This window comes from Scyliorhinus torazame, chromosome 11, assembly GCF_047496885.1.
Source record: "Scyliorhinus torazame isolate Kashiwa2021f chromosome 11, sScyTor2.1, whole genome shotgun sequence".
NCBI lineage: Eukaryota > Metazoa > Chordata > Chondrichthyes > Carcharhiniformes > Scyliorhinidae > Scyliorhinus > Scyliorhinus torazame.
Window position 1 is genome coordinate 198,460,344 of NC_092717.1, and position 23,914 is coordinate 198,484,257.

The window sequence follows — 23,914 nt, forward strand, 5'->3', positions numbered from 1 at the left end:
GCACCCCCTCGGCCATTGCAGCAGCAACCCGATTGTTCCCCCCCCTCTCCCCACCCCCCCTCCCCGCTAGATACAAATCTAGCTCTTTTGCTCCCCCCATAATACTCCTGTAAGTCAGCTGATTCCTGCTGACCCCGGCTTCCCCCGCCTTCCCGTTGACCCCCCCCCCCCCCCGTGTGAAAATCCCTCCTCCTTGCGCTCCTCCATCCCCCCCTCCCTAGCGTGGGAAAAAGCCCGCTTTCCTAAGCCAGCCCCGCCCCCTGTGGCGCAGCTCTTGTTGCGGCCTTATCCTAATTCCCCCATCCCCGAGTCTCACCTCCCTCCAGCAACGATGCCCACATTCCTCACTGTCCCCCCTTCAAAAACTCTTCCCCCATCCCCATCCATCGTCCCACCCGTAAAACATTCTTTACCCATATTTTTTACCCATATTTACAACCCTGTATACAGTCAACATCTCCCCCACTACCACAGCCCCTCAGTTCGAGTCCAATTTTTCCGTTTGGATAAAGGTCCAAGCCTCTTCTGGCGTTTCGAAATAGTGGTGTCGGTCCTGGTACGTGACCCACAGTCGCGCTGGCTGCAGCATTCCGAATCTCACCCTTTTTTTATGCAGCACCGCCTTGGCCCAATTGAAGCCAGCTCTCCTCTTTGCCACCTCCGCGCTCCAGTCCTGGTAGACTCGGATCACCGCATTCTCCCATCTACGGCTCCGCTCCTTCTTGGCCCATCTCAGGACACTCTCTCTGTCCGCGAAACGATGGAACCTCGCCACTATCGCCCTTGGCGGCTCACCAGCCTTGGGTCTCCTCGCCAGGACCCGGTGAGCCCCTTCTAGCTCCAGGGGGCTTGGAGAGGCCTCCGCACCCATCAGCGAATGGAGCATCGTGCTCACATTCGCCCCAGCACAGCCCCCTCCACGCCTTCGGGGAGACCCAGAATCCGGCGATTCTTTCTCCGCGACCTGTTCTCCAGGACTTCGAATCTCTCGGCCCACCGCTTGTGCAGCGCCTCGTGCGCCTCCATCTTCACCGCCAGGCCCAAGATCTCGTTCTCGTTCTCATTAGTTTTTCCTTCACCTCTCAGAGCTCTATCGCCTGGGCCTTCTGGGTTGCCTTCAGCCTCTCGATCGCCAACAGCATTGGCGCCAGCACCTCCTTTTTAAGCTCCTCCACGCAGCGCCTGAGAAACTCCTGCTGGTCCGGCCCCCATGCTGCTCGATCTCCACCCTCCGCCATCTTGTTTTCTCCCCCTCGTTTCTGCCGCTGTTTCAAAGCCGCTTTTTTTGTCCCTCCACTGCTAGTCCCCTCCATACATGATGGAAGGGGGACCTTACTTCACCTTTCCACACGGGATTAGATCAAAAATGTTCCGTTGGGGCTCCTCCGGAGAGCCCAAAAGTCTGTTCTTGCGGGAGCTGCCGAAATGTGCGGCTTAGCTCTGCATCGCCGCAACCGGAAGTCGTCCTCTACATCTCTAACCCACAAGCCAGTATGGAAGGGATCATGAAGCTCTTAAAGAAGTTTGGAACCTCCTCGGATTACAAACTCCGCCTGAGCAAGAGTGAAATCTTCCTGGTGAATGCGCAATGAAGGATGACAGAGCTGGTGGGATTACCGTTCAAACAAGCCTAAAACAAATTCCGCTACCTGGGGATCCAAATCGCCCATGACTGGACATGCATCCACAAATGAAACCTGATGAGTCTGGTGGAGGAAGTAAAAAAGTACCTGTAGAGCTAGGACACAGTCCCACCCTCGCTGGCAGGGCAAGTGCAGATGATCAAAATGAACATGCTGCCAAGGTTCCTCTTCCTGTTCAGATCCCTCCGATCTACATCCCCAAGACCGCCTTCAACACGGTGGATAAACTAATCATGGTGTTTGTGTTGGGGTGGGGGGGGGGGGGGGTGGGGGGGGGGAAAGAACATGAGTATCCAAAAAAGGGTTCTACAAAGGAAAAGTGGGAGACCTGGCCCTCCCAAACCTACAACTCTACCACTGGGCAAGAGTGAGGGGATGGATGAAGGAATTGGAACGGAATGGGTGAAGATGGAGGAGAGTTCTTGCACAGAGACGTCCCTCCGAGCCCTCGTCACATCAGCAGTCATCCCCTCTAACCAAACATTCAAAAGCCCAGTGGTGGTAGCCACACTCCGAACGTGGTATCCAATGAGACAGCAGTTCGGCCTGACCGAGATGACCACCATGGCCCCCATCTATAACAACCACAGGTTCATGCCAGCAACAATGGACGCCACCTTCAAAGGTGGAGACAGGGCGAGGGGACATTGACGGTTAGGAACATGTACGTAGATGACAAACGAGTGACTGGAGAAACCCGTGGAGAGGATCCAACTACCCAAAGGGACTGAATTAAGGTACATACAGATCAAAAACTTCCTCCGTAGGGAAACAATGATGTGCCCCTGGATGCCAAGTCATTTGCTAGGTGAGGAACTGTTGCGGGCAACTTGGGTAAAGTGGAATGGTGGGGACCTGTACGGACGACAGTTGGAGGAGGTATGCTCCCCCTGGACGGCATGAGCAAAATAGGAGGAAGAACTGGGCATAAAAGTACAGGGGGGACTCTCGATTGAAACACTAAGCAGGGCGAACTCCACCTCCACGTGTGGAGGGCTGTGCCTAGTGGAGCTAAAGGTGGTGCACAGAGCACACCTAACCAGACCGAACCTGAATGTACAGGTTCTTCCCAGAGGTGGGCAACAATTGCAAATTGTGCCAGGGAGGCCTGGCCAACCTCACCCACATGTTCTTGGCCTGCCCCAGAATTGTCGGGTTCTGGCCGACCTTCTTCGAGGTATGTCCACGCTTGTGGGGTGAGGGTGGAGCCAGACCCAAAAGTGGCAGTCTTCGGGGTCTCCCAGCAGCCAGAACTCTTTATGGGGAGGGAGGCTGATGCCCTCGCCTTTGCCCCCCTAATTACCCGCTGAAGAATCCTGTTCGGCCGGCGATTGGCTGCACCATCCAAAGCTGCAGACTTTGCTGTCCGACCTGTCGGAATTCCTCCAACCGGAGAAGGTAAAATTCGCCATCCATGGGTCGGAAGAGAGCTTCCACAGGAAGTAGAAGCTGTTCACAACTTGTTCCAAGACCTGTTTGTGGTCAACAACCAGTAGAGTGCAGAGTACAATAGGACCACGGGACACAGGTGGCATAGCTGCAGAGGACAGGCCCGAGGATAAGCTGGAATAACAGAGACAACATCAGCACACTGGGCAATACAGGCTGGGGCCAACATTGGGTGTCCAACAAAGGCAAAACTGGCAAATAGCAGTATGAATGGGGATGTGTAACATAAAAATGTGAAAACCAATTAAAACATTTTTTGTTTAAAAAAAAAGGCAAGTTAATGGAATGTTATTATCGTGAAGGAAATTGATTTTCACAGTAACTTCATTGCAGTGTTAATGAAAGCCTACTTGTGACAATAATAAAGATTGTTATTACAAAAGTACGGTCATTATGCTTCAGTTGTACAGAGCATTGGTGAGACCACATATGGAGTATTGTGTACAGTATTGGTCTCCTTATTTAAACAAAGATGTAAATACGTTAGAAGCAGGAATGGACAGTTGTCTTACGAGGAAAGGTTGCAGAGGTTAGGTTTGTATCTACTAGGCTTTAGAAGTGTCAGAGGTGACTTGATCAAAATCTTTGAGCTCTTGAGGGATATTGATAGGGTGGATAGAACATAGAACAGTACAGCACACTACAGGCCCTTCGGCCCACGATGTTGTGCCGGCTACTTATCCTAATCTAAGATCAATCTAACCTACACCCCTTCAATTTACTGCTGTCCATGTGCTTGTCCAAGAATTGATTAAATGTCCCGAATGACTGACTCCACCACCTCCGCTGGCAGTGCATTTCATGCAGCCACCACGCTCTGTGTAAAGAACCGACCTCTGACATCTCCCTTATACCTTCCTCCAATCACCTTAAAATTATGTCCCCCCTCATGACAGCCGTTTCCGCCCTGGGGAAAAGTCTCTGGCTATCCACTCCATCCATATCTCTCATCACCTTGTACACCTCTATCTAGTCACCTCTCTTCCTTCTTCTCTCCAGTGAGAAAAGCCCTAGCTCCCTCAACCTTTCTTCATAAGACATGCTCTCCAGTCCAGACAAAATCCTGGTAAATTTCCTCTGCATCCTCTCCAAAGCATCCACATCCTTCCTATAATGAAGCTACCAGAACTGGACACAATATTCCAAGTGTGGTCTGACCAGGGTTTTATAAAGCTGCAGCAAAACCTCGCGTCTCTTAAACTCAATCCCCCTGTTAATGAAAGCCAACACACCATAGCCTTCTTAACAACCCTATCAACCTGGGTGGTAACTTTCAGGGATCTATGTACGTGGGCCCCAAAATCTCTCTGTTCCTCCACACTTCCAAGAACCCTGCCTTTACTCCTGTATTCAGCATTCAAATTATACCTTCCAAAAAAAGTCACTTCACATTTATCTAGGTTGAACTCCATCTGCCACTTCTCAGCCCAGCTCTGCAACCTGCCAATGCCCTGTTGTAACCTGTAACAGCCCTCAACACTGTCTACAACTCCACCAACCTTTGTGTCATCAGCAAACATACTAACCCCCCTTCCACTTCCTCATCCAAGTCATTTATAAAAACCACAAAGAGCTGAGGTTCCAGAACAGATCCCTGCGGGACACTACTGGTCACCGACCTCCAGTCGGAATACTTTCCATCCACTACAACTCGCTGTCTTCTTTCGGCCAACCAATTCTGTATCCAGACAGCCAAATTTCCCTGTATCCAAAACCCCCTGATTTTCTGAATGAGCCTACCTTCTCAAATGCTATACACAACATCCACCGCCCGACCTTCATCCATGTGTCTCGTCACATCCTCAAATAATTCAACAAGGCTTGTGAGGCATGACCTGCCCCTCCGAAAGCCATGCTGACTATCTTTAATCAAACTATGTTTCTCTAAATAATCAGAAATCCTATCTCTCAGGATCATTTCCAGTATTTTGCTCACCACAGACGTAAGACTGACTGGTCTGTAATTCCCAGGGATTTTCCCTATTCCCTTTCTTGAACAGGAGAACAAAATTTGCCTCCCTCCAATCATGTGGAGAGGATATTTCCTCTTATCAGACAATCTAGAATTAAGGGTCACCGTTTAAAAATAAGGGGCCACTCATTTAAGTTGGAGATGAGGAAAAATCTTTTCTCGATAGGTTGAGTGTCTTTGGAAATTTCTTACTCAAAAGGCGGTAGAAGCAGAGTTTTTGAATATTTTTAAGTCCGAGCTAGATAGAATCTTGATTAACAAGGGAGTGAACTGTTATTGGGGATAAGCAGCAATGTGGATTGAGGTTAAAATCTGATCAGCCATGATCTTGAATGGCAGAGCAGGCTCGAGGGACTGAGTGGCCTACTTCTAATTCGTATTTGGGCCCTTAGATTTTCACTATTTATCAATGACTCATGAAGTGATAGAGAGCCGCATATACAACTTTGTTGATACGAGTATGTAGGTGGCACAGTAAGTATTGTATATGGGAGCAGAAACTTAGTGACACACTGATGTGAGTGGACAAAACTGGAAGATGGAATTTAATGTGGGGATGGGTGAGGTCATTCACATTGGACTGAAGAAATGTAGGTCAGAGTATTTTTAAATGATGAGAAGCTACAAACTGAAGGACCAAAGAGAGATTTACGGGTCCATTTGGAAAGATAATTAAACCAAGTTGACAGCTACAGAAAATGAATTTAAAAGGTTAATTGAAAGTTATCCATCATCTTTAGGGAATACAAAGGGGTGCAAGTTATGCAACAACACGTTAGACCATAATTTGAGTGCTTCATTTAGTTATGCATACCAAAACCTTGAAGGAAATCTTGGCATTGCTGAAAGTATAGTGTGAATTCACATAGTTGTAATGGGGGTTAGAGTATGAGATTATGAGAGCACGTTCTAAATGAAATGTACTTGTCTGTCCGGAGGGCTGCTTCCCCGGCTACCCCACTTGTCCGACCGGAAGGCTGTGTGCCTGGCTGCAGCCCTCTGGCCCCACTTGTCTGGCCGGAGAGCTGCTTGCCGGCAGCCCCGCTTGCCCGGCCGGTAGGCTACTTGCCCAGCTGCCTCACTTGTCCAGCTGGAGGGCTGCTTACCCGACGGCAACACTTGTCCGGCCAGAAGGCTGTTTGCCCGATGGCCCCACTTGTCAGCCTGAAGGGCTGCTTGCTTCCCCCCCCCCCCCCTTGTCTGGCCGGAGGCCCCCCCCCCAAAAAAAAAGTCATTCAGTCTGTTGCTTGGTGTGCCCTTTCTGCCCAGTATGCTTGCGTTCCTCATCTTTTGAAATTCTAATCCAGTCCCTCCTTGAGCATAGTCTTGAAGCATTTTGTGTCCTCTCCTCCCGTCAACCTGATCTTTGGTAAAGGAAACTGCTCCTCTCTCTGGAACATCTTCACTAAATTTTAATTTCATTCTGTCTTTTGCAAACCTAAAATACACTTTTGGGGGCCAGGTGTTTTGGTTATCATCTTTTCCTCCCGTGGCTTAGCAACTGCCTTTTTAAAACAAAAATGCTTTGGCATTTTTTTTGTTTCATTATATGTGCTATAACGTTGATATTACTGCACACTAGTGCTTTCAATATTATGTAGTTGTGTGCGTGGGTGACGCAGACTTACTTTGTAAAGCATGAAATGTACATGTTGCACTTTCAACGTCTGCCTGTCTCGATTTTACTTGCTATTTTACTTACATTTGCTTCCTTTCAAATTATTGCTAGCTGCCATCCAAATAATTCCAGCCTTCATCAGCTTTAGCTCGCAACCACCATCACCTGCGTGATGATATGCTTTTAAGGAAAAGAAAATCTAACAAGCTATTTAATAAAACAAATTTTTTTTTTTTAGGCAGCAGAAAAGGGTGATTAATAAAAGGAGGAGAGATAAGGATGAGCAGAAATCCTCCAAGTCGGCCAGGAATTGTGTTTGAGGTGGGAGCTCGTTTGGAGGCCCAGGATTATCTGCAGAAATGGTATGTGTCCAAATTTGAATTTTCTGCAAAACTGGATTTACCCAATCCAGAACGCTTGAGATTTTCCTCTGTCTGTGAGGGTCTTTTTGGTAATTAATCTAGGTTCAGACTTTCCCTAAATTTCTCCCTGCTAAACACACAATTTGGCATTTAGCCTCTGAAGCTACAAGAAGTTGATGTGTGAAACTGCATTCGGAGTATTTTTGGATCTTGAAACTAACGTACTCGGTTGAGGACAGAGTAGGAGTGGTTTACTATGTATAATACCCTGGTATACCGGAAGTTGGAACCCAACATCCAAAATTGAAGGAGTACTATTCTCCAGTGACAATTTCCTTCACTGGATTAACAGGTTAAAAATATTTCCAAAAATAAGTTCTCTCTTCATTTGTCCAGAGATAAGAAATGACCAGGTGTGCTGCTGCTGTTAGAACTCGCAAAACCATTGCACTGCAGTCAAACATGTGACTTCTATCCTTTTAGCATCTGCTTCTAATTGCATTACTACAGACACCTCCCCATAATTGGGGCATGCCTTATTAAGTCGAGAATTTGATTTGATTTATTGTCACATGTACCAAATTACAGTGAAACTATTTTTCTGCGGCTGAGGAACGTACACAGTATGTACATAGACACAAGAATAATCAACAGAGAACATTGACAAATGGTACATCGACAAAACAGTGATTGGTTACAGTGTGGAACATGGGGCCAAACAAAGCAAATACATGAGCAAGAGCAGCATAAGGCGTCGTGAATAGTGTTCTTACAGGGAGCAGATCCATCCGAGGGGGAGTCGTTGAGGAGTCTTGTAACTGTGGGGAAGAAGCTGTTCCTATGTCTGGATGTGCGGGTCTTCAGACTTCTGTACCTTCTGTCTGATGGGAGGGCCTCGAAGAACAAAGAACAAAGAAATGTACAGCACAGGAACAGGCCCTTCGGCCCTCCAAGCCCGTGCCGACCATACTGCCCGACTAAACTACACTCTTCTACACTTCCTGGGTCCGTATCCTTCTATTCCCATCCTATTCATATATTTGTCAAGATGCCCCTTAAATGTCCCTATCGTCCCTTCTTCCACTACCTCCTCCGGTAGTGAGTTCCAGGCACCCACTACCCTCTGCGTAAAAAACTTGCCTCGTACATCTACTCTAAACTTTGCCCCTCTCACCTTAAACCTATGCCCCCTAGTAATTGACCCCTCTACCCTGGGGAAAAGCCTCTGACTATCCACTCTGTCTATGCCCCGCATAATTTTGTATACCTCTATCAGGTCGCCCCTCAACCTCCTTCGTTCCAGTGAGAACAAACCGAGTTTATTCAATCGCTCCTCATAGCTTATGCCCTCCATACCAGGCAACATTCTGGTAAATCTCTTCTGCACCCTCTCTAAAGCCTCCACATCCTTCTGGTAGTGTGGCGACCAGAATTGAACACTATACTCCAAGTGTGGCCTAACTAAGGTTCTATACAGCTGCAACATGACTTGCCAATTCTTATACTCAATGCCCCGGCCAATGAAGGCAATCATGCCGTATGCCTTCTTGACTACCTTCTCCACCTGTGTAGCCCCTTTCAGTGATCTGTGGACCTGTACTCCTAGATCTCTTTGACTTTCAATACTCTTGAGGGTTCTACCATTCACTGTATATTCCCTACCTGCATTAGCCCTTCCAAAATGCATTACCTCACATTTGTCCGGGTTAAACTCCATCTGCCATCTCTCCGCCCAAGTCTCCAGACAATCTAAATCCTGCTGTATCCTCAGACAGTCCTCATCGCTATCCGCAATTCCACCAACCTTTGTGTCGTCTGCAAACTTACTAATCAGACCAGTTACATTTTCCTCCAAATCATTTATATATACTACAAAGAGCAAAGGTCCCAGCACTGATCCCTGTGGAACACCACTGGTCACAGCCCTCCAATTAGAAAAGCATCCCTCCATTGCTACCCTCTGCCTTCTATGGCCTAGCCAGTTCTGTATCCACCTTGCCAGTTCACCCCTGATCCCGTGTGACTTCACCTTTTGTACTAGTCTACCATGAGGGACCTTGTCAAAGGCCTTACTGAAGTCCATATAGACAACATCTACTGCCCTACCTGCATCAATCATCTTAGTGACCTCCTCGAAAAACTCTATCAAGTTAGTGAGACACGACCTCCCCTTCACAAAACCGTGCTGCCTCTCACTAATACGTCCATTTGCTTCCAAATGGGAGTAGATCCTGTCTCGAAGAATTCTCTCCAGTAATTTCCCTACCACTGAAGTAAGGCTCACCGGCCTGTAGTTCCCGGGATTATCCCTGCCACCCTTCTTAAACAGAGGAACAACATTGGCTATTCTCCAGTCCTCCGGGACATCCCCTGAAGACAGCGAGGATCCAAAGATTTCTGTCAAGGCCTCAGCAATTTCCTCTCCAGCCTCCTTCAGTATTCTGGGGTAGATCCCATCCGGCCCTGGGGACTTATCTACCTTAATATTTTTTAAGACACCCAACACCTCGTCTTTTTGGATCACAATGTGACCCAGGCTATCTACACCCCCTTCTCCAGACTCAACATCTACCAATTCCTTCTCTTTGGTGAATACTGATGCAAAGTATTCATTTAGTACCTCGCCCATTTCCTCTGGCTCCACACATAGATTCCCTTGCCTATCCTTCAGTGGGCCAACCCTTTCCCTGGCTACCCTCTTGCTTTTTATGTACGTGTAAAAAGCCTTGGGATTTTCCTTAACCCTATTTGCCAATGACTTTTCATGACCCCTTCTAGCCCTCCTGACTCCTTGCTTAAGTTCCTTCCTACTTTCCTTATATGCCACACAGGCTTCGTCTGTTCCCAGCCTTTTAGCCCTGACAAATGCCTCCTTTTTCTTTTTGACGAGGCCTACAATATCACTCGTCATCCAAGGTTCCCGAAAATTGCCGTATTTATCGAAGGCAATGCCAGGGTGGGAGGGGTCTCTGATAATGCTGTCTGCCTTCCTGAGGCAGCAAGAGGTGTATACAGAATCAATGTGAGGGTGGCAAGCTTGTGTGATGTGCTGGGCTGAGTTTACCACACTCTGCAGTTTCTTGCGATCTTGGACCGAGCAGTTGCTATACCAAGCTGTGATGCAGCCGGATAGGATACTCTCTATCACACATCTGTAGAGATTTGTGAGAGTCGATGCAGACAGCTGAATTTCTTTAGCTTCCGTAGGAAGTAGAGACGTTGTTGGGCTTTCTTGACTGTTGCATCAGCGTGAGTGGACCAGGACAGACTGTTTGTGATAGTGACCCCCAGGAACCTAAAGCTATCGACCATCTTCACATCGGAGCCATTGATGCAGATGCGAGTGTTTGTCATGCTGCGCTTCCTGAAGTCGATAATCAGTCCCTTGGTCTTTCCAACATTTAGAGAGAGGTTGTTTTCGGTACACCATGCAACCAAGTGATTTATCTCCCTCCTGTAGTCTGATTCGTCGTTGTTTGAGATGCGGCCCACCACAGTCGTATCATCCGCAAACTTATAGATTGAGTTGGAGTTAAATCTTGCCACACAGTCATGTGTCAATAGGGAGTACAGTAGAGGACTGAGCACACATCCTTGCAGGGCTCTAGTGTTGAGGACTATTGTGGAGGAGGTGCTGTTGCCTATCCTGACAGATTGCGGTCTGTTGGTGAGGAAGTCGAGGATCCAGCTGCACAGGGAGGGGTCAAGTCCAAGATCGAGCTGGTCTGCGCAGGCGCTTGAATGCTCGCCCAGGGACTCTGTCGGGGCACATTGCTTGTTAAGTAATGGGTTAAGAGACATTGCAATTAGTTGTCTCATTTATGTTAAGTATCCATTAATTGACACTGATATGTAAAGGGCTTCAGGTGGCCTCGGTCAGGTGGTGTGTTAAGAGTTTTGTGCAGAGGCTGTGGAAGTGAAATTAATGATGTTTGGTGAAAAGGAACAAGAACTTTAGACTCTTCATTTCACAGCAACTAAAACGTCTAACAATGGTAGCAGAGGATGGTTGTTGTGCAAATGTGAAGGTTTGAAAGATACAACTTTTCCTGATCAAACCAAGGAGTGAGTGAGAAGGAAAAAAAAAAGATACATGGCTGAACCCAGGATAAAGTTGGCTGGATATGACTATCCTTCCTTATTTTCTGAAAGGGAATCGTACGACCAATGGAGAAGTGCAGTAGTTATGTGGACTAAAGTAACTGATTTGGGAAAGAGAAAACAAGGTATGGCATTGGCTCTTTCTCTACCATATGGCAGTAAAATCCAAAACAAAGTGCTTTCTGAGCTGGAATTGGAAGACTTAGACTCCGAAGAAGGTCTGGAGACTTTGTTACATTATATGGATAAGATTTATAAGAAAGATGACTTGTTAAGTGCGTATGAAGCATGGTCGGATTTTGATAAGTTCCGGAAAATGGAGGATATCTCCATGGAAGACTATAAAAGGCTGCAGAAACACAATCTGGAATTTCCACAGTCTGTTGGCCTTTAAATTACTTGACTGTGCTCGAGTGAGCAACATGGGATAGGCTCCTGGTTTTGACAGGAGTTCAGTTTACTGATAAGGATACCTTATTCGAACAGATGACAAAAGCTTTACAAAAGTTTCTGTGGAAGCATTCGATTCCGATGGCTCTGATGACCCAAATAGGTCAGCCTGCAATAAGGCAGAATATGGAAGATGCACTAGTAACAGGATGGCGAAATCGTATGGCTACGAACAGGGCTCAAGACTATAGACTGAGACCGAGACAAGGAAATTATGAAGACAGAAACCCAGTTAGAACCTACAATAGGACGATGAACCCCAGAAATGCACGGGGCATGATAAATCGATGTTTTCGATGTGACTCGCAATACCATTATGCTTTCAACTGTCCAACTCGTTATGATAGTGTTTGAAGCGACACATGACACGGAAGAGTCAGAAGAGGAAAAAGATAGTGACCAGAAAGAAGGCATTGTCCTATTGACAAGCAGTTATATGCCGGTAATGAGGGTGTTGGTTGCAGAATCCTTCAACTGTGCTGTATTGGACAGTGGCTGCACATCTACTGTGTGTGGAATTGACTGGTTAAAATGTTACCTGGACTCTTTGAATGCTGAAAATCGTAACAAGGTTAAGGAATTTGAAAGTTCCATAAGTTTCAGGTTTGGGGATGATAATACTCTGAAGTCGCTGAAAAGAGTGGTGATCCCTTGCAATATTGCCGGAGTGAATCATTTCATTAGCACAGATGTTGTATCAAGTGAGATACCTTTGCTTCTGAGCAGACCATCGATGAAGAAAGCACACATGAAACTGGATATGGAACAGGATAAAGCAACAGTTTTTGGAAAGGCGGTGGACTTACAATTTACACAGTCGGGACACTATTGTATTCCATTACTGACAAATAATTTTTTAAGTAGAGTGGTTAAGGATGTGTTAATGGCAGTTGAAAATGGGACTTTAGCTGATAAAAAGCTTGTGGTATTAAAACTGCAGAGGCAATTTGCACATCCGTCGTCTTGGAGGCTGAAAAATGTATTAAAGGATGCAGGGGTAATGGATGACGACTATACTAAACTGATAGATCAGGTTCGTGACCGCTGTGAAGTTTGTAAGAAGTACAGAAGGACACCAGCATGACCGATAGTAACCCTACCTTTGGCCAGGGATTTTAACGACATTGTGGCCATGGACCTTAAGATCTGGGATAAAGCAAATAATATATTTATTTTGCATTTTGTAGATTTAGCAACCAGATTTAGTCAATCAACGATTGTACGAAGTAAAGAAAAGAGAGCAATTCTGGATCAAATCGTGGTAAAATGGATACGGACAGGAATGGGTCCACCGGCAAAATTCCTTACGGACAATGGGGGAGAATTTGCTAATGAGGAGTTGAGGGATATGTGTGAAAACATGAATATCAGAGTTATGAATACGGCTGCAGAAAACCCATTTAGTAATGGTGTCTGTGAAAGAAATCATGCTGTCATCGATGACATGCTTTGGAAAACTTTGGCAGATCGACCAAATTGCAGGCTAAATTCAGCTTTAGCATGGGCAGTACATGCAAAGAATTCATTGCAGATGGTTGGGGGCTATAGTCCTTATCAATTAGTGTTTGGTAGAAATCCTAAAACTCCGTCCATTTTGGATGACCAGCCTCCAGCTTGGGAGGGGACTACAATTAGCTCTGGTTTTGCTGAACATTTAAATGCATTACATAGCAGTAGAAAAGCTTTTTTGGAAGCAGAAGTCTCTGAAAGAATTCGCAGAGCTTTTAAGACATAACGTACGGTCATCAGATGCCGTTTTTCAGCAAGGAGACATGGTATACTATAAGAGAGAGAATTCTAATGAATGGAAAGGCCCAGGGAAGATCATAGGCATAGATGGCAAAACAATTATTTTGCAACATGTTAATCAAACTGTTAGGGTCCATTCATCAAGGATAATGGGTACAGATTACAAATTTTCAAATTTAGACAGAGCAGACAGACATGACGAGGAACCAGAGTCATCTGGTATGCATGTGTTACAGAACTATGAGGACCAATTAACTGATATAGACAGGGTTTCTGTGGAGGAACACACCACTTCTGGTGAATTAAGACAGGCCATTTTTCCGAAAGGGCAACTGCCAAAAGTTGGTGCAAAAGTGACATACTTGCCTGAAGTCAATGGAAGGATGCAACTGTATTAGTAGAGCAGGGAAGGCCACTGGAAAGTATAAACATTGGTTGAATGTACAGCATTCAGGGGAAGTAGTCAAGACAATGGATTGGGAAAACGAAGTTCAAAAATGGAGGGCACAGAAACGCAGTGCCAATTCAGATAGTACATCGGTCCGTAGGAAAAGGTCGAGAACTATTGAAAGGACATTCCACAGCAGAAGGGAAAGATCAAGCAGTAGCAGTACAGAACGAGATACTAGGCGGGAGAGGGGATGTAGTTTGTCAAGATCTCGGAACATGAGTAAGACTACGAATACTAATAGGAGTAGAAGCCCACATGCATGTGAGATTTTGGTGGCTTCAAATAAATTAGATGAAAAAGTTATTAAAGAAGCTAAACAGCAAGAATTGCAAAGTTGGAGTGAATTTGGGGTATACACGGAAGTACCGGATAGGGGACAAAGAGCTCTATCCCACAGATGGATTTGCACGGTAAAGGTTCTTCCAGATGGAACTTAAAAGGCAAAGGCCAGGCTCGTGGCAAGGGGATTTGAAGAATACTTAGAAGATCAGGATTTAAGGGTAGATTCACCTACAGCAGGAAAGGTTATTTTAAAGATCTTCTTGGCACTATTAGCCACGAAGGCATGGGAATGCAAATCTATAGATATAAAAGCTGCCTTTTTGCAGGGGCATCAGCTCCAGAGAGACATTTTTCTCCATCCTCCTAAAGAAGTAGCTAACACAGAAGGGGTACTCTGGAAGTTGAACCAATGTGTATATGGATTAAATGATGCATCTAGAGTCTGGTATTTTTCGGTAAGGTCAGTTTTGTTAAAGTTAGGCTGTTGCCAGTTGAAAGCAGATCCTGCAATGTTTTACTGGCACTATAAAGGAAATCTTTCTGGCATTTTTATGATGCATGACGATGATTTTTTGCGGGGTGGGAGTAGTGATTTTGAAGCTATTGTAATCTCTGGTTTGAGGAAAGAATTCAGGGTTGGAAGTCAGGCTTCCGGTGCATTTAAATATATTGGACTGGAAATTGGACAGACTAAGTTAGGGGCAACTTTACGTCAGCAATCTTATTTGGAAAGCACCACCCCAATAGCAATTAGTCGTGGCCGAGTTTCACAAAAAGACGCAATGGTTTCAAAGATAGAAAAAGAGCAACTGCGAAGTTTAATTGGGCAACTGAACTGGTTAGGTCGACAGACTAGACCGGACGTGCGTTTTGATGTCTTAAGAGTTGAGTACAAAAATGAATGATCCCAAAGTGGAAGACATAATAAGGGCAAATAAAGCGTTGGCCAAACTAAAAATGCAGGAGTGTGTTTTGAAGTTCCCGGCGCAGGAGGTTATATAATTTTCCTTTTGGGGAACAATGGTAAATATTGCCCACTTGTGTGGGAAACGAAGAAAATAAGGAGAGTGGTAAAAAGCACTTTGGCTGCTGAGACGTTAAGCCCTGTAGAGGTGGTGGATATGGCTTTTTATATAAGTATGATATTGACAGAAATTTTGGGATTACGGAATTTGGGTAATATACCTATTGACTGTCACATTGATAATAAATCCCTGTGGGAAAATGTGCACTCTACAAAAAGTGTCAATGAAAGGTTACGGATAGACATCGCAAGTTTGACGCAGATGTTGGACAGAGGGGAAATAACAAAAATTAAATGGGTCGACAGGAGCTATCAACTGTCAGACTGTTTTACGAAAAGAGGGGCGAGTTCACAGAAACTTTTGGATATTGCTAATGAAGGGCGCTTGTTCCTGTGACTTTTTTTCTTTCTCGTCCCCCAAAAAAGGGGGGACATCATGTGTGTGTTTTTGAGTTTCTTGAAATTTTGTTTTCACCTAAGTATTTTTTTTTCTCCAAGGAAGGGGAGACCGTTAAGTAATGGGTTAAGAGACATTGCAATTAGTTGTCTCATTTATGTTAAGTATCCATTAATTGACACTGATATGTAAAGGGGCTTCAGGTGGCCTCGGTCAGGTAGTGTGTTAAGAGTTTTGTGCAGAGGCTGTGGAAGTGAAATAAATGGTGTTTGGTGAAAAGGAAGAAGAACTTTAGACTCTTCATTTCACAGCAACTAAAACGTCTAACATCACTTTCCGGGGATTCACTTCCAAGAAAGCAGCTCTTACCTCTGAGGCTATAATAGTGGGTATTGGTGTGTCCAGGGCTGTTGGGGCGGGTAGCACTAATACATTGGCTGACTGCTCAAAGCGGGCATAGAACTTGTTCAGATCATCAGGTAGGGATGCTCCAGCCCCAGATATACCGCCTGGCCTTGCTTTATAGCCTGTGAAATTGTGTAGGCCCTGCCATAGTCATCGTGGGTTAGTGTCGTTGGCCTGGGACTCTAGATTGATGCGGTGTTGTCTTTTTGTATCCCTGATGGCTGCCGTATGTCGTACCTGCATTTCTTATATAGATCAGGGTCATCAGACTTGAAAGCCTCCGTCCGGAACTTCAGCAGGGAGTGAACCTTTTGGTTGAGCCAGGGTTTCCAATTGGGGAATACCCGTATTGTCTTCTTTGGCACACAGTCCTCGACACATTTACTGATGAAGTCTGACGGTGGTTGTGTGCTTGTCCAGGTTAGCTGCCGCGGCCTTGAATATGGACCAGTCCACAGTCTCCAAGCAGTCCCAGAGGATGTCCTCCGATTCCTCGGACCGGCACTGCACGGTTTTCTTGACTGGCTCAGCACACTTGAGTTGCTGTTTGTGAGCCGGAAGAAGGAATACCGACTTGTGGTCGGATTTGCCAAAGTGAGGTCGGGGAATGGAGCGGTAGGCTCCTTTGATGCTTGTGTAGCAGCGAACAGTGGTCCAGGGTGTTTGCACCTCTGGTGGAGCAGGAGATCTGTTGATGGAGTTTGAGTAGCACCTTCCTGAGGTTGACCTGGTTGGAGTCTCCAGCCATGATTGTCGGGGCTTTGGGGTGATTTGTTTCTTGGTTAATAATAATCTTTATTGTCACAAGTAGGCTTACATTAACGCTGCAATGAAGTAACTTTGAAAAGCCCCTAGTCGCCACATTCCGGCGCCTGTTCGGGTACACCGAGGGAGAATTCAGAATGTCCAATTCACTTAACAGCACGTCTTTTGGGACTTGTGGGAGGAAACCGGAGCACCCGGAGGAAATCCACGCAGACATCGGGAGAACGTGCAGACTCCATACAGACAGTGACACAAGCCGGGAATCGAACCTGGGACCCTGGAGCTGTGAAGATGGTGGAATGTAGTTCGTCAAGTGCTTTCTTCACTTCCGCCTGGGATGGGATGTAGACTGCTGTGATGAGTACTGAGGTGAATTCACATGGGAGGTAGAAGGAGCGACACTTCACGGTTAGGTAGTCTAGGTCTGGGAGCAATAGCACTCTAGGGATACCACATCCGAGCGCCAGGAGGTGTTGATCATGAGGCAAACACCCCTGCCTTTCGACTTGCCGGAGGCCTTCGTGCGGTCCATTCGATGGATTGAAAAACCTTCGGGTTACCCCCGGGAAATGCCTTTAGATATATGCAGGTGAGGGCTTTTGTGAGGCGACAGGTGAGGGAATTCCCGTTGCTCCCGGCACAAGAAGTTCAAGATAGGGTGATCTCGGGTGTATGGGTCGGGGAGGGAAAGGTGTCGGAAATACACCAGGAGTTGAAAGAAGAGGGGGAAGCGCTGGTAGAAGAGTTGAAGGGTAAATGGGAGGAGGAGCTGGGGGAGGAGATCGAGGAAGGTCTGTGGGCTGATGCCCTAGGTAGGGTTAATTCCTCCTCGTGTGCCAGGCTCAGCCTGATACAATTTAAGGTGGTCCACAGAGGTCCTCGTGGATTACCCCCGGGACACAGTCCTCGATCCTCGTGGCCAGCACGTTTGCCAGCAACTTTGCATCGACATTGAGGAGCGAGATCGGCCTGTACGATCCACATTGCAGTGGGTCCTTGTCCCGCTTTAGGATCAAGGAAATTGTCGCTTCCGACATTGTCGGGGTCCCCTCCTCTCTTGCCTCATTAAAGGTCCTCACAAGTAGCGGGGCCGACAGGTCTACATACTTCCTGTAGAACTCCACCGGGAATCCGTCCGGCCCCGGGGCCTTCCCCGCCTGCATGCTCCCCAAACCCTTGCTCAGCTCCTCCAACCCAATTGGTGCCCCCAAACCAGCCACTTCTTGCTCCTCCACCCTCGGGAATCTCAGTTGATCTAGGAATCGTCTCATCCCCTCTTACCCCGCTGGGGGCTGGGATCTGTACAGCTCTTAATAAAAGGCCTTAAATACCTCGTTTACTTTCATCGCACTCTGAACCGTGGCTCTCCTTCCATCTTTGACTCCCCCTATTTCCCTCGCTACCATCCTCTTACGGAGCTGGTGTGCCAGCATCCGACTGGCCTTTTCCCCATACTCGTAGGTCGCCCCCTGCGCTTTCCTTCACTGTGCCTCTGCCTTCCCTGTGGTCAACAGGTCAAACTCCGCCTGGAGCCGTCGTCTTTCCCCAAGTAATCTTTCCTCCGGGGCCTCTGCGTATCTCCTGTCCACTTTCAAAATCTCCCCCACTAACCTCTCCCTTTCCATACCCTCTGTCTTCTCCCTATGAGCCCTAATGGAGATTAGCTCTCCCCTGATCACTGCCTTCAACGCCTCCCATACCACCCCCACCCGCACCTCCCCGTTGTCGTTGGCCTCCAAGTACCTTTCGATACACCCCCTCACCTTCCCACACACCACCTCGTCCGCCAGCAGTCCCACATCCAGCCGCCACAACGGGCGTTGGTCCCTCTCTTCTCCCAGCTCCAGTTCCACCCAGTGCGGGGCATGGTCCGAAACGACTATAGCCGAATACTCCGTCCCCTCCAACTTCAGGATGAGCGCCCTACCCAGAACAAAGAAATCTATCCGGGAGTAGGCTTTGTGTACATGGGAGAAGAAAGAAAATTCCCTGGCCTGCGGCCTTGCAAACCGCCATGGGTCCACTCCCCCCATCTGACCCATAAACCCCCTAAGTACCTTGGCCGCCGCCGGCCTCTTTCCAGTTCTTGATTTGGAGCGGTCCAGTGCTGCATCCAACACTGTATTGAAGTCCCCTCCCATTATCAGGCCTCCTATCTCCAGGTCCGGTATGCGCCCCAACATGCGCTTCATGAATCCTGCATCATCCCAGTTGGGCGTATACGTTTACCAACACCACCCACGTCCCTTGCAGCCTACCGCTCACCATTACATATCGCCCTCCATTGTTCGCTACAATGGTCTTGGCCCCAAATGACACCCGCTTTCCCACCAATATTGCCACCCCTCTATTCTTCGCGTCCAGTCCCGAGTGGAATACCTGTCCTACCCATCCCTTTCTTAACCTGACCTGGTCCGCCACCTTCAGGTGTGTCTCCTGGAGCAAGACCACGTCCGCCTTCAGTCCCTTCAAGTGCGCAAACACTCGAGCCCTCTTCGCCGGCCCCCCCCCGCCAACTAGCCATCTCCTTTTCTGGGCCAGTCCCGTGTCCACGCCTCCCTTACCCTCCACCTCCAGTCCCCCAGACGGGGGACCCCCGTCCCGACCACCTCTTCTGTGTCCCATTCCCTTTCGGCCAGTGCAGCAGCAACCCTCTTTCCCCCCCCCCCACCCTCATCCCCGCTAGACCCCTGTCGAGCTTTTTTGCCCCCCCCATGTCACTCCCGTAAGTCAGCTGATGCCTGCTGACCCCGGCTTCCCCCGCCGCCCCATTGACCTCCCCGTGTGGGAGTCTCCCAGTCAATATGCATTCCTTCGTTCCCCTTCCTGCCTTTCTTCCCGCGCGCAGGAAAACCCCCCGCGTTTTCCAAAGCCCGCTCCGCCCCCTCTGGCACAGCTCCTGTCGCGGCCTTGTCTCTCTCCCCCAGCCCATGTAACATTTCCTGCGTGTGATTGACCCCCTATATACAACAACCATCACACATCAAACCTCAAACATCCCCCCCACCCTCACAAACCCTCAGTTAGAGTCCAACTTTTCGGCTTGTACAAAGGTCCACGCCTCTTCAGGCGTTTCGAAGTAATAGTGTTGGCCCTTGTATGTGACCCACAGTCGCGCTGGCTGCAGCATTCCGAATTTCACTTCTTTCCGGTGCAACGCCGCTTTGGCCCGGTTGAAACCCGCTCTCCGCTTTGCAACCTCCGTGCTCCAGTCCGGGCACATTCGGATCTCTGCATTGTCCCACTTACTGCTCCGCTCCTTCTTGGGCCATCTCAGGACCCACTCTCTGTCCGTGAACCGGTGGAACCTCACCATCATCGCCCTTAGCGGCTCATTTGCCTGAGGCTTCTTCGCCAGCACCCGATGTGCCCCGTCCAACTCCAGCGGCCTCGAAGGGGCCTTCGTGCCCATCATCGCCTCTAGCATCGTGCTCGCGTATGCCCTGGCATCGGCCCCCTCCACTCCCTCAGGGAGACCCAGGATTCGCAGATTCTTTCTCCTCAACCTGTTCTCCAGGTTTTCGAGTCTTCCTGCCCACGTCTTGTGTAGCGCCTCGTTCTGCTCCACTCTCACCGCCAGGCCCACGAGCTCGTCCTCGTTCTGACTGACTCTTTTTTGTACCTCCTGGATCTTAACTTCGTGGGCCTTCTGGGTGATCCCGAGTCCTTCAATTGCTGAAAGCATAGGTGCCAGCATCTCCTTGCGCATCTCCTCGCGCTGCTCCTCGAAGCAGCGCTTGATGAACTCCTGCAGCTCCCCTTTGTCCCTGGCCGCCGCCATTTTGTTTTCTTTCCCTCGCTTCTCCTGTTGCTCCAGTGCCGCTCCTTTGTCCGTTACACTTCTGGTCCGTTTCATAGAAGTTGGAGGGGGACCTCTCTCTTCCCTTCCCCACGGGTTGCGTCAAAAAAAAAGTTCAGTTGGGGCTCCTCTAACGAGCCCAAAAGTCCGTGGTAGCGGGAGCTGCTGAATCGTGCGGCTTAGCTTCGCATAGCCGCAACCGGAAGTCGAAAAGCCTCACTTTTGGTATGATGCCGTTAAAGGCCACTAATGAGGCAGGTAAAATTGTTGTACCCAAAACATTACCGTGAGGAACTTCTGGGACTGAAACGATCGGCCTTTCAACAAGCACAGCCATCTTTTGTGACAGTCATGACTCCAGCCACTAGATAATTTTCCCCTTGATCCCCATTAACTTTCGATTTTGCCATTGATGATCTCTAAATATACCCAAGCAAACCACAAAGGAAAACAAATGGCCTTAATTTTTGAGGCAAGGACCAGCACTGTATAGATTCAAGCCATCAAAATTCTCACCTTACTTTCTTTCTGGTGTCTTTTTTTTTCCTCTCTAGATCGATCACTGCGGAGTCTGCACATCCTCCCCGTGTGTACGTGGGTTTCCTCCGGGTGCTCCGGTTTCCTCCCACAGTCCAAAGATGTGCAGGTTAGGTGGATTGGCCATGATAAATTGCCCTTAGTGTCCAAAATTGCCCTTAGTATTGGGTGGGGTTACTAGGTTATGGGGATAGGGTAGAGGTGTGGACCTTGGGTAGGGTGCTCTTTCCAAGAGCCGGTGCAGACTCAATGGGCTGAATGGTCTCCTTCTGCACTGTAAATTCTCTGAAATCATTTCTATGAAATCGATGCATTTCCTCATTGGACTATTGTGGGAGTTTAGTATTTAGAGATCTATGGTTAATCTGTGTTTAAAACTATAATCTCCGTTGGAAGCAGATTATGATAAAAACAACATTGCATTTCATAATTAATAAATTATTTGCCTCCCCTTTTGTATCACCTGAAGGTATACATCACGAATCGAAAAGATCGACTATGAGGAAGGAAAAATGTTGATTCACTTTGAGAGATGGAGCCATCGGTACAATGAGTGGATTTACTGGGATAGTCATCGCCTACGACCTCTGGAGGGACAGTCACTACGAAAAGAAGCACTCAAAGACGATGAAGAGATTACAGTAAATGAAAATTTGTAGACCAGGCAGCTTTTCCAGAAGTAGATTTGTTGCCAAAAGAACTTGGCTATTGTCAATGGGAAGAGCTCTTGCTACACAATGTCAGTTGTATTTATCTTGGAATTAGTTGCCTCTTTCTTCCCCAACTTTTCTCCAGTCAGTTTGGTGCTACTTGCAAAGGTTAAAAAAAATCCAGAAAAAATTAGGTAACTGTTATCTGACCTGCAGTAGGGTTTATTTTTTGATTGGTAGGAGTGTGAACGCTATCTTGAAATGGTGAAAGATATTCCCCATGCTTTATGTTCTCTTCCCTATTGAATTCCTATATTTTTATGAAAAGTATTTTTATTTAAATTTTAACATTTTTACATTTAGCATGCACAACATTACAAAACAAAATAAATACAGCACCAACCCCCGAACCTGCCCCCCAACATCCCTAAAACCTCCTAACCTCACCACCCCCCCCCTTCTTGAATTCCCATATAATGTGGGCAGCACGGTAGCATTGTGGATAGCACAGTTGCTTCACAGCTCCAGGGTCCCAGGTTCAATTCCGGCTTGGGTCACTGTCTGTGCGGAATCTGCACATCCTCCCCGTGTGTGCGTGGCTTTCCTCTGGGTGCTCCGGTTTCCTCCCACAGTCCAAAGATGTGCAGTTAGGTGGATTGGTCATGATACATTGCCCTTGGTGTCCAAAATTGCCCTTAGTGTTGGGTGGGGTGGCTGGGTTATGGGGATAGGATGGAGGTGTTGACCTTGGGTCGGGTGCTCTTTCCAAAAGCCGGTGCAGTCTCGATGGGCCGAATGGCCTCCTGCACTGTAAATTCTATGAATCCATAACGGGGCAGTGTGACGAATTGGATTTTGAGAGACAATGCCCAATGGGGGGATAGCTGTACTATTCTGTGATTCCATGTAAACGCAAACTGGATGGGGGAAGGATTTAGGTGGCTGTCATGTCTGATTAGCCAACATGAGAGTAATAAATACCGGCTTTGGCACAGGTGATCCAGGAAGAACAGAAAATCAAAATTTTAGAGAGGTATTATAGTAACATCTCGATAGACAATGAACCAACATTCTATTGGGAATATCACTGACATTGTGCAGAATTAGAGATCTGTGAGAACATTGTGGGTTTTTTTTTGTGTTCATGTCTGTTCTTATTAGTTACTTGAGTGTCTCCACTTTGTGTGTGTGTTTGTGTGTGTATTGTCCCCCTCTCGATACCCCTTTGGATACTGTCGGGGGGGGATGGCCTATCAGGGGAAAACAGCAGCAGCCAGAGCAGTGGCACCACGGCTGGCTCTGATGTTCAGAAGGGAGGGTCAAAGTGCAGAAGAGCAATAGTAATAAGGGACTCTATAGTCAGGGGCACAGATAGGCGCTTCTGTGGACGTGAAAGAGACTCCAGGATGGTATGTTGCCTCCCTGGTGCCAGGGTCCAGGATGTCTCCGAACGGGTAGAGGGCATCCTGAAGGGGGAGGGCAAACAGGCAGAGGTCGTTGTACATATTGGTACTAACGACATAGGCAGGAAGGGGCATGAGGTCCTGCAGCAGGAGTTCAGGGAGCTAGGCAGAAAGTTAAAAGACAGGACCTCTAGGGTTGTGATCTCAGGATTACTTCCTGTGCCACGTGCCAGTGAGGCTAGAAATAGGAAGATAGAGCAGCTAAACACGTGGCTAAACAGCTGGTGTAGGAGGGAGGGTTTCCGTTATTTGGACCACTGGGAGCTCTTCCGGGGCAGGTGTGACCTATATAAGAAGGACGGGTTGCATCTAAACTGGAGAGGCATAAATCTCCTGGTCACGAGGTTTGCTAGTGTCACACGGAGGGTTTAGACTAGTATGGCAGGGGGGATGGGCACGGGAGCAATAGGTCAGAAGGTGAGAGCATTGAGGGAGAACTAGAGAATAGGGACAGTGTGGCTCTGAGGCAGAGCAGACAGGGAGAAGTTGCTGAGCACAGCGGGTCTGGTGTTTTAATGCAAGAAGTATTACGGGTAAGGCAGATGAACTTAGAGCTTGGATTAGTACTTGGAACTATGATGTTGTTGCCATTACAGAGACCTGGTTGAGGGAAGGGCAGGATTGGCAGCTAAACGTTCCAGGATTTAGATGTTTCAGGCGGGATAGAGAGGGATGTAAAAGGGGTGGCGGAGTTGCGCTACTGGTTAGGGAGGATATATATCACAGCTGTACTACGGGAGGACACCTCAGAGGGCAGTGAGGCTATATGGGTAGAGATCAGGAATAAGAAGGGTGCA

At 47.7% G+C, this 23,914-nt stretch overlaps 1 protein-coding gene across 4 annotated transcripts in view; it reads left to right on the plus strand.

Annotated features, from left to right (window-relative positions):
• The window catches only part of phf20l1 (PHD finger protein 20 like 1), a 208,469-nt gene that overhangs the window by 27,319 nt on the left and 157,236 nt on the right, over nt 1-23,914 (plus strand). For all 4 annotated transcript variants that reach the window (XM_072468230.1, XM_072468229.1, XM_072468231.1 and 1 more), the window contains 2 exons: nt 6,921-7,044; nt 21,474-21,645. In XM_072468230.1, coding sequence (XP_072324331.1) covers nt 6,962-7,044; nt 21,474-21,645 — 255 coding nt within the window. In that variant the 5' untranslated portion in view covers nt 6,921-6,961. The remainder of the gene's footprint in view (nt 1-6,920; nt 7,045-21,473; nt 21,646-23,914) is intronic.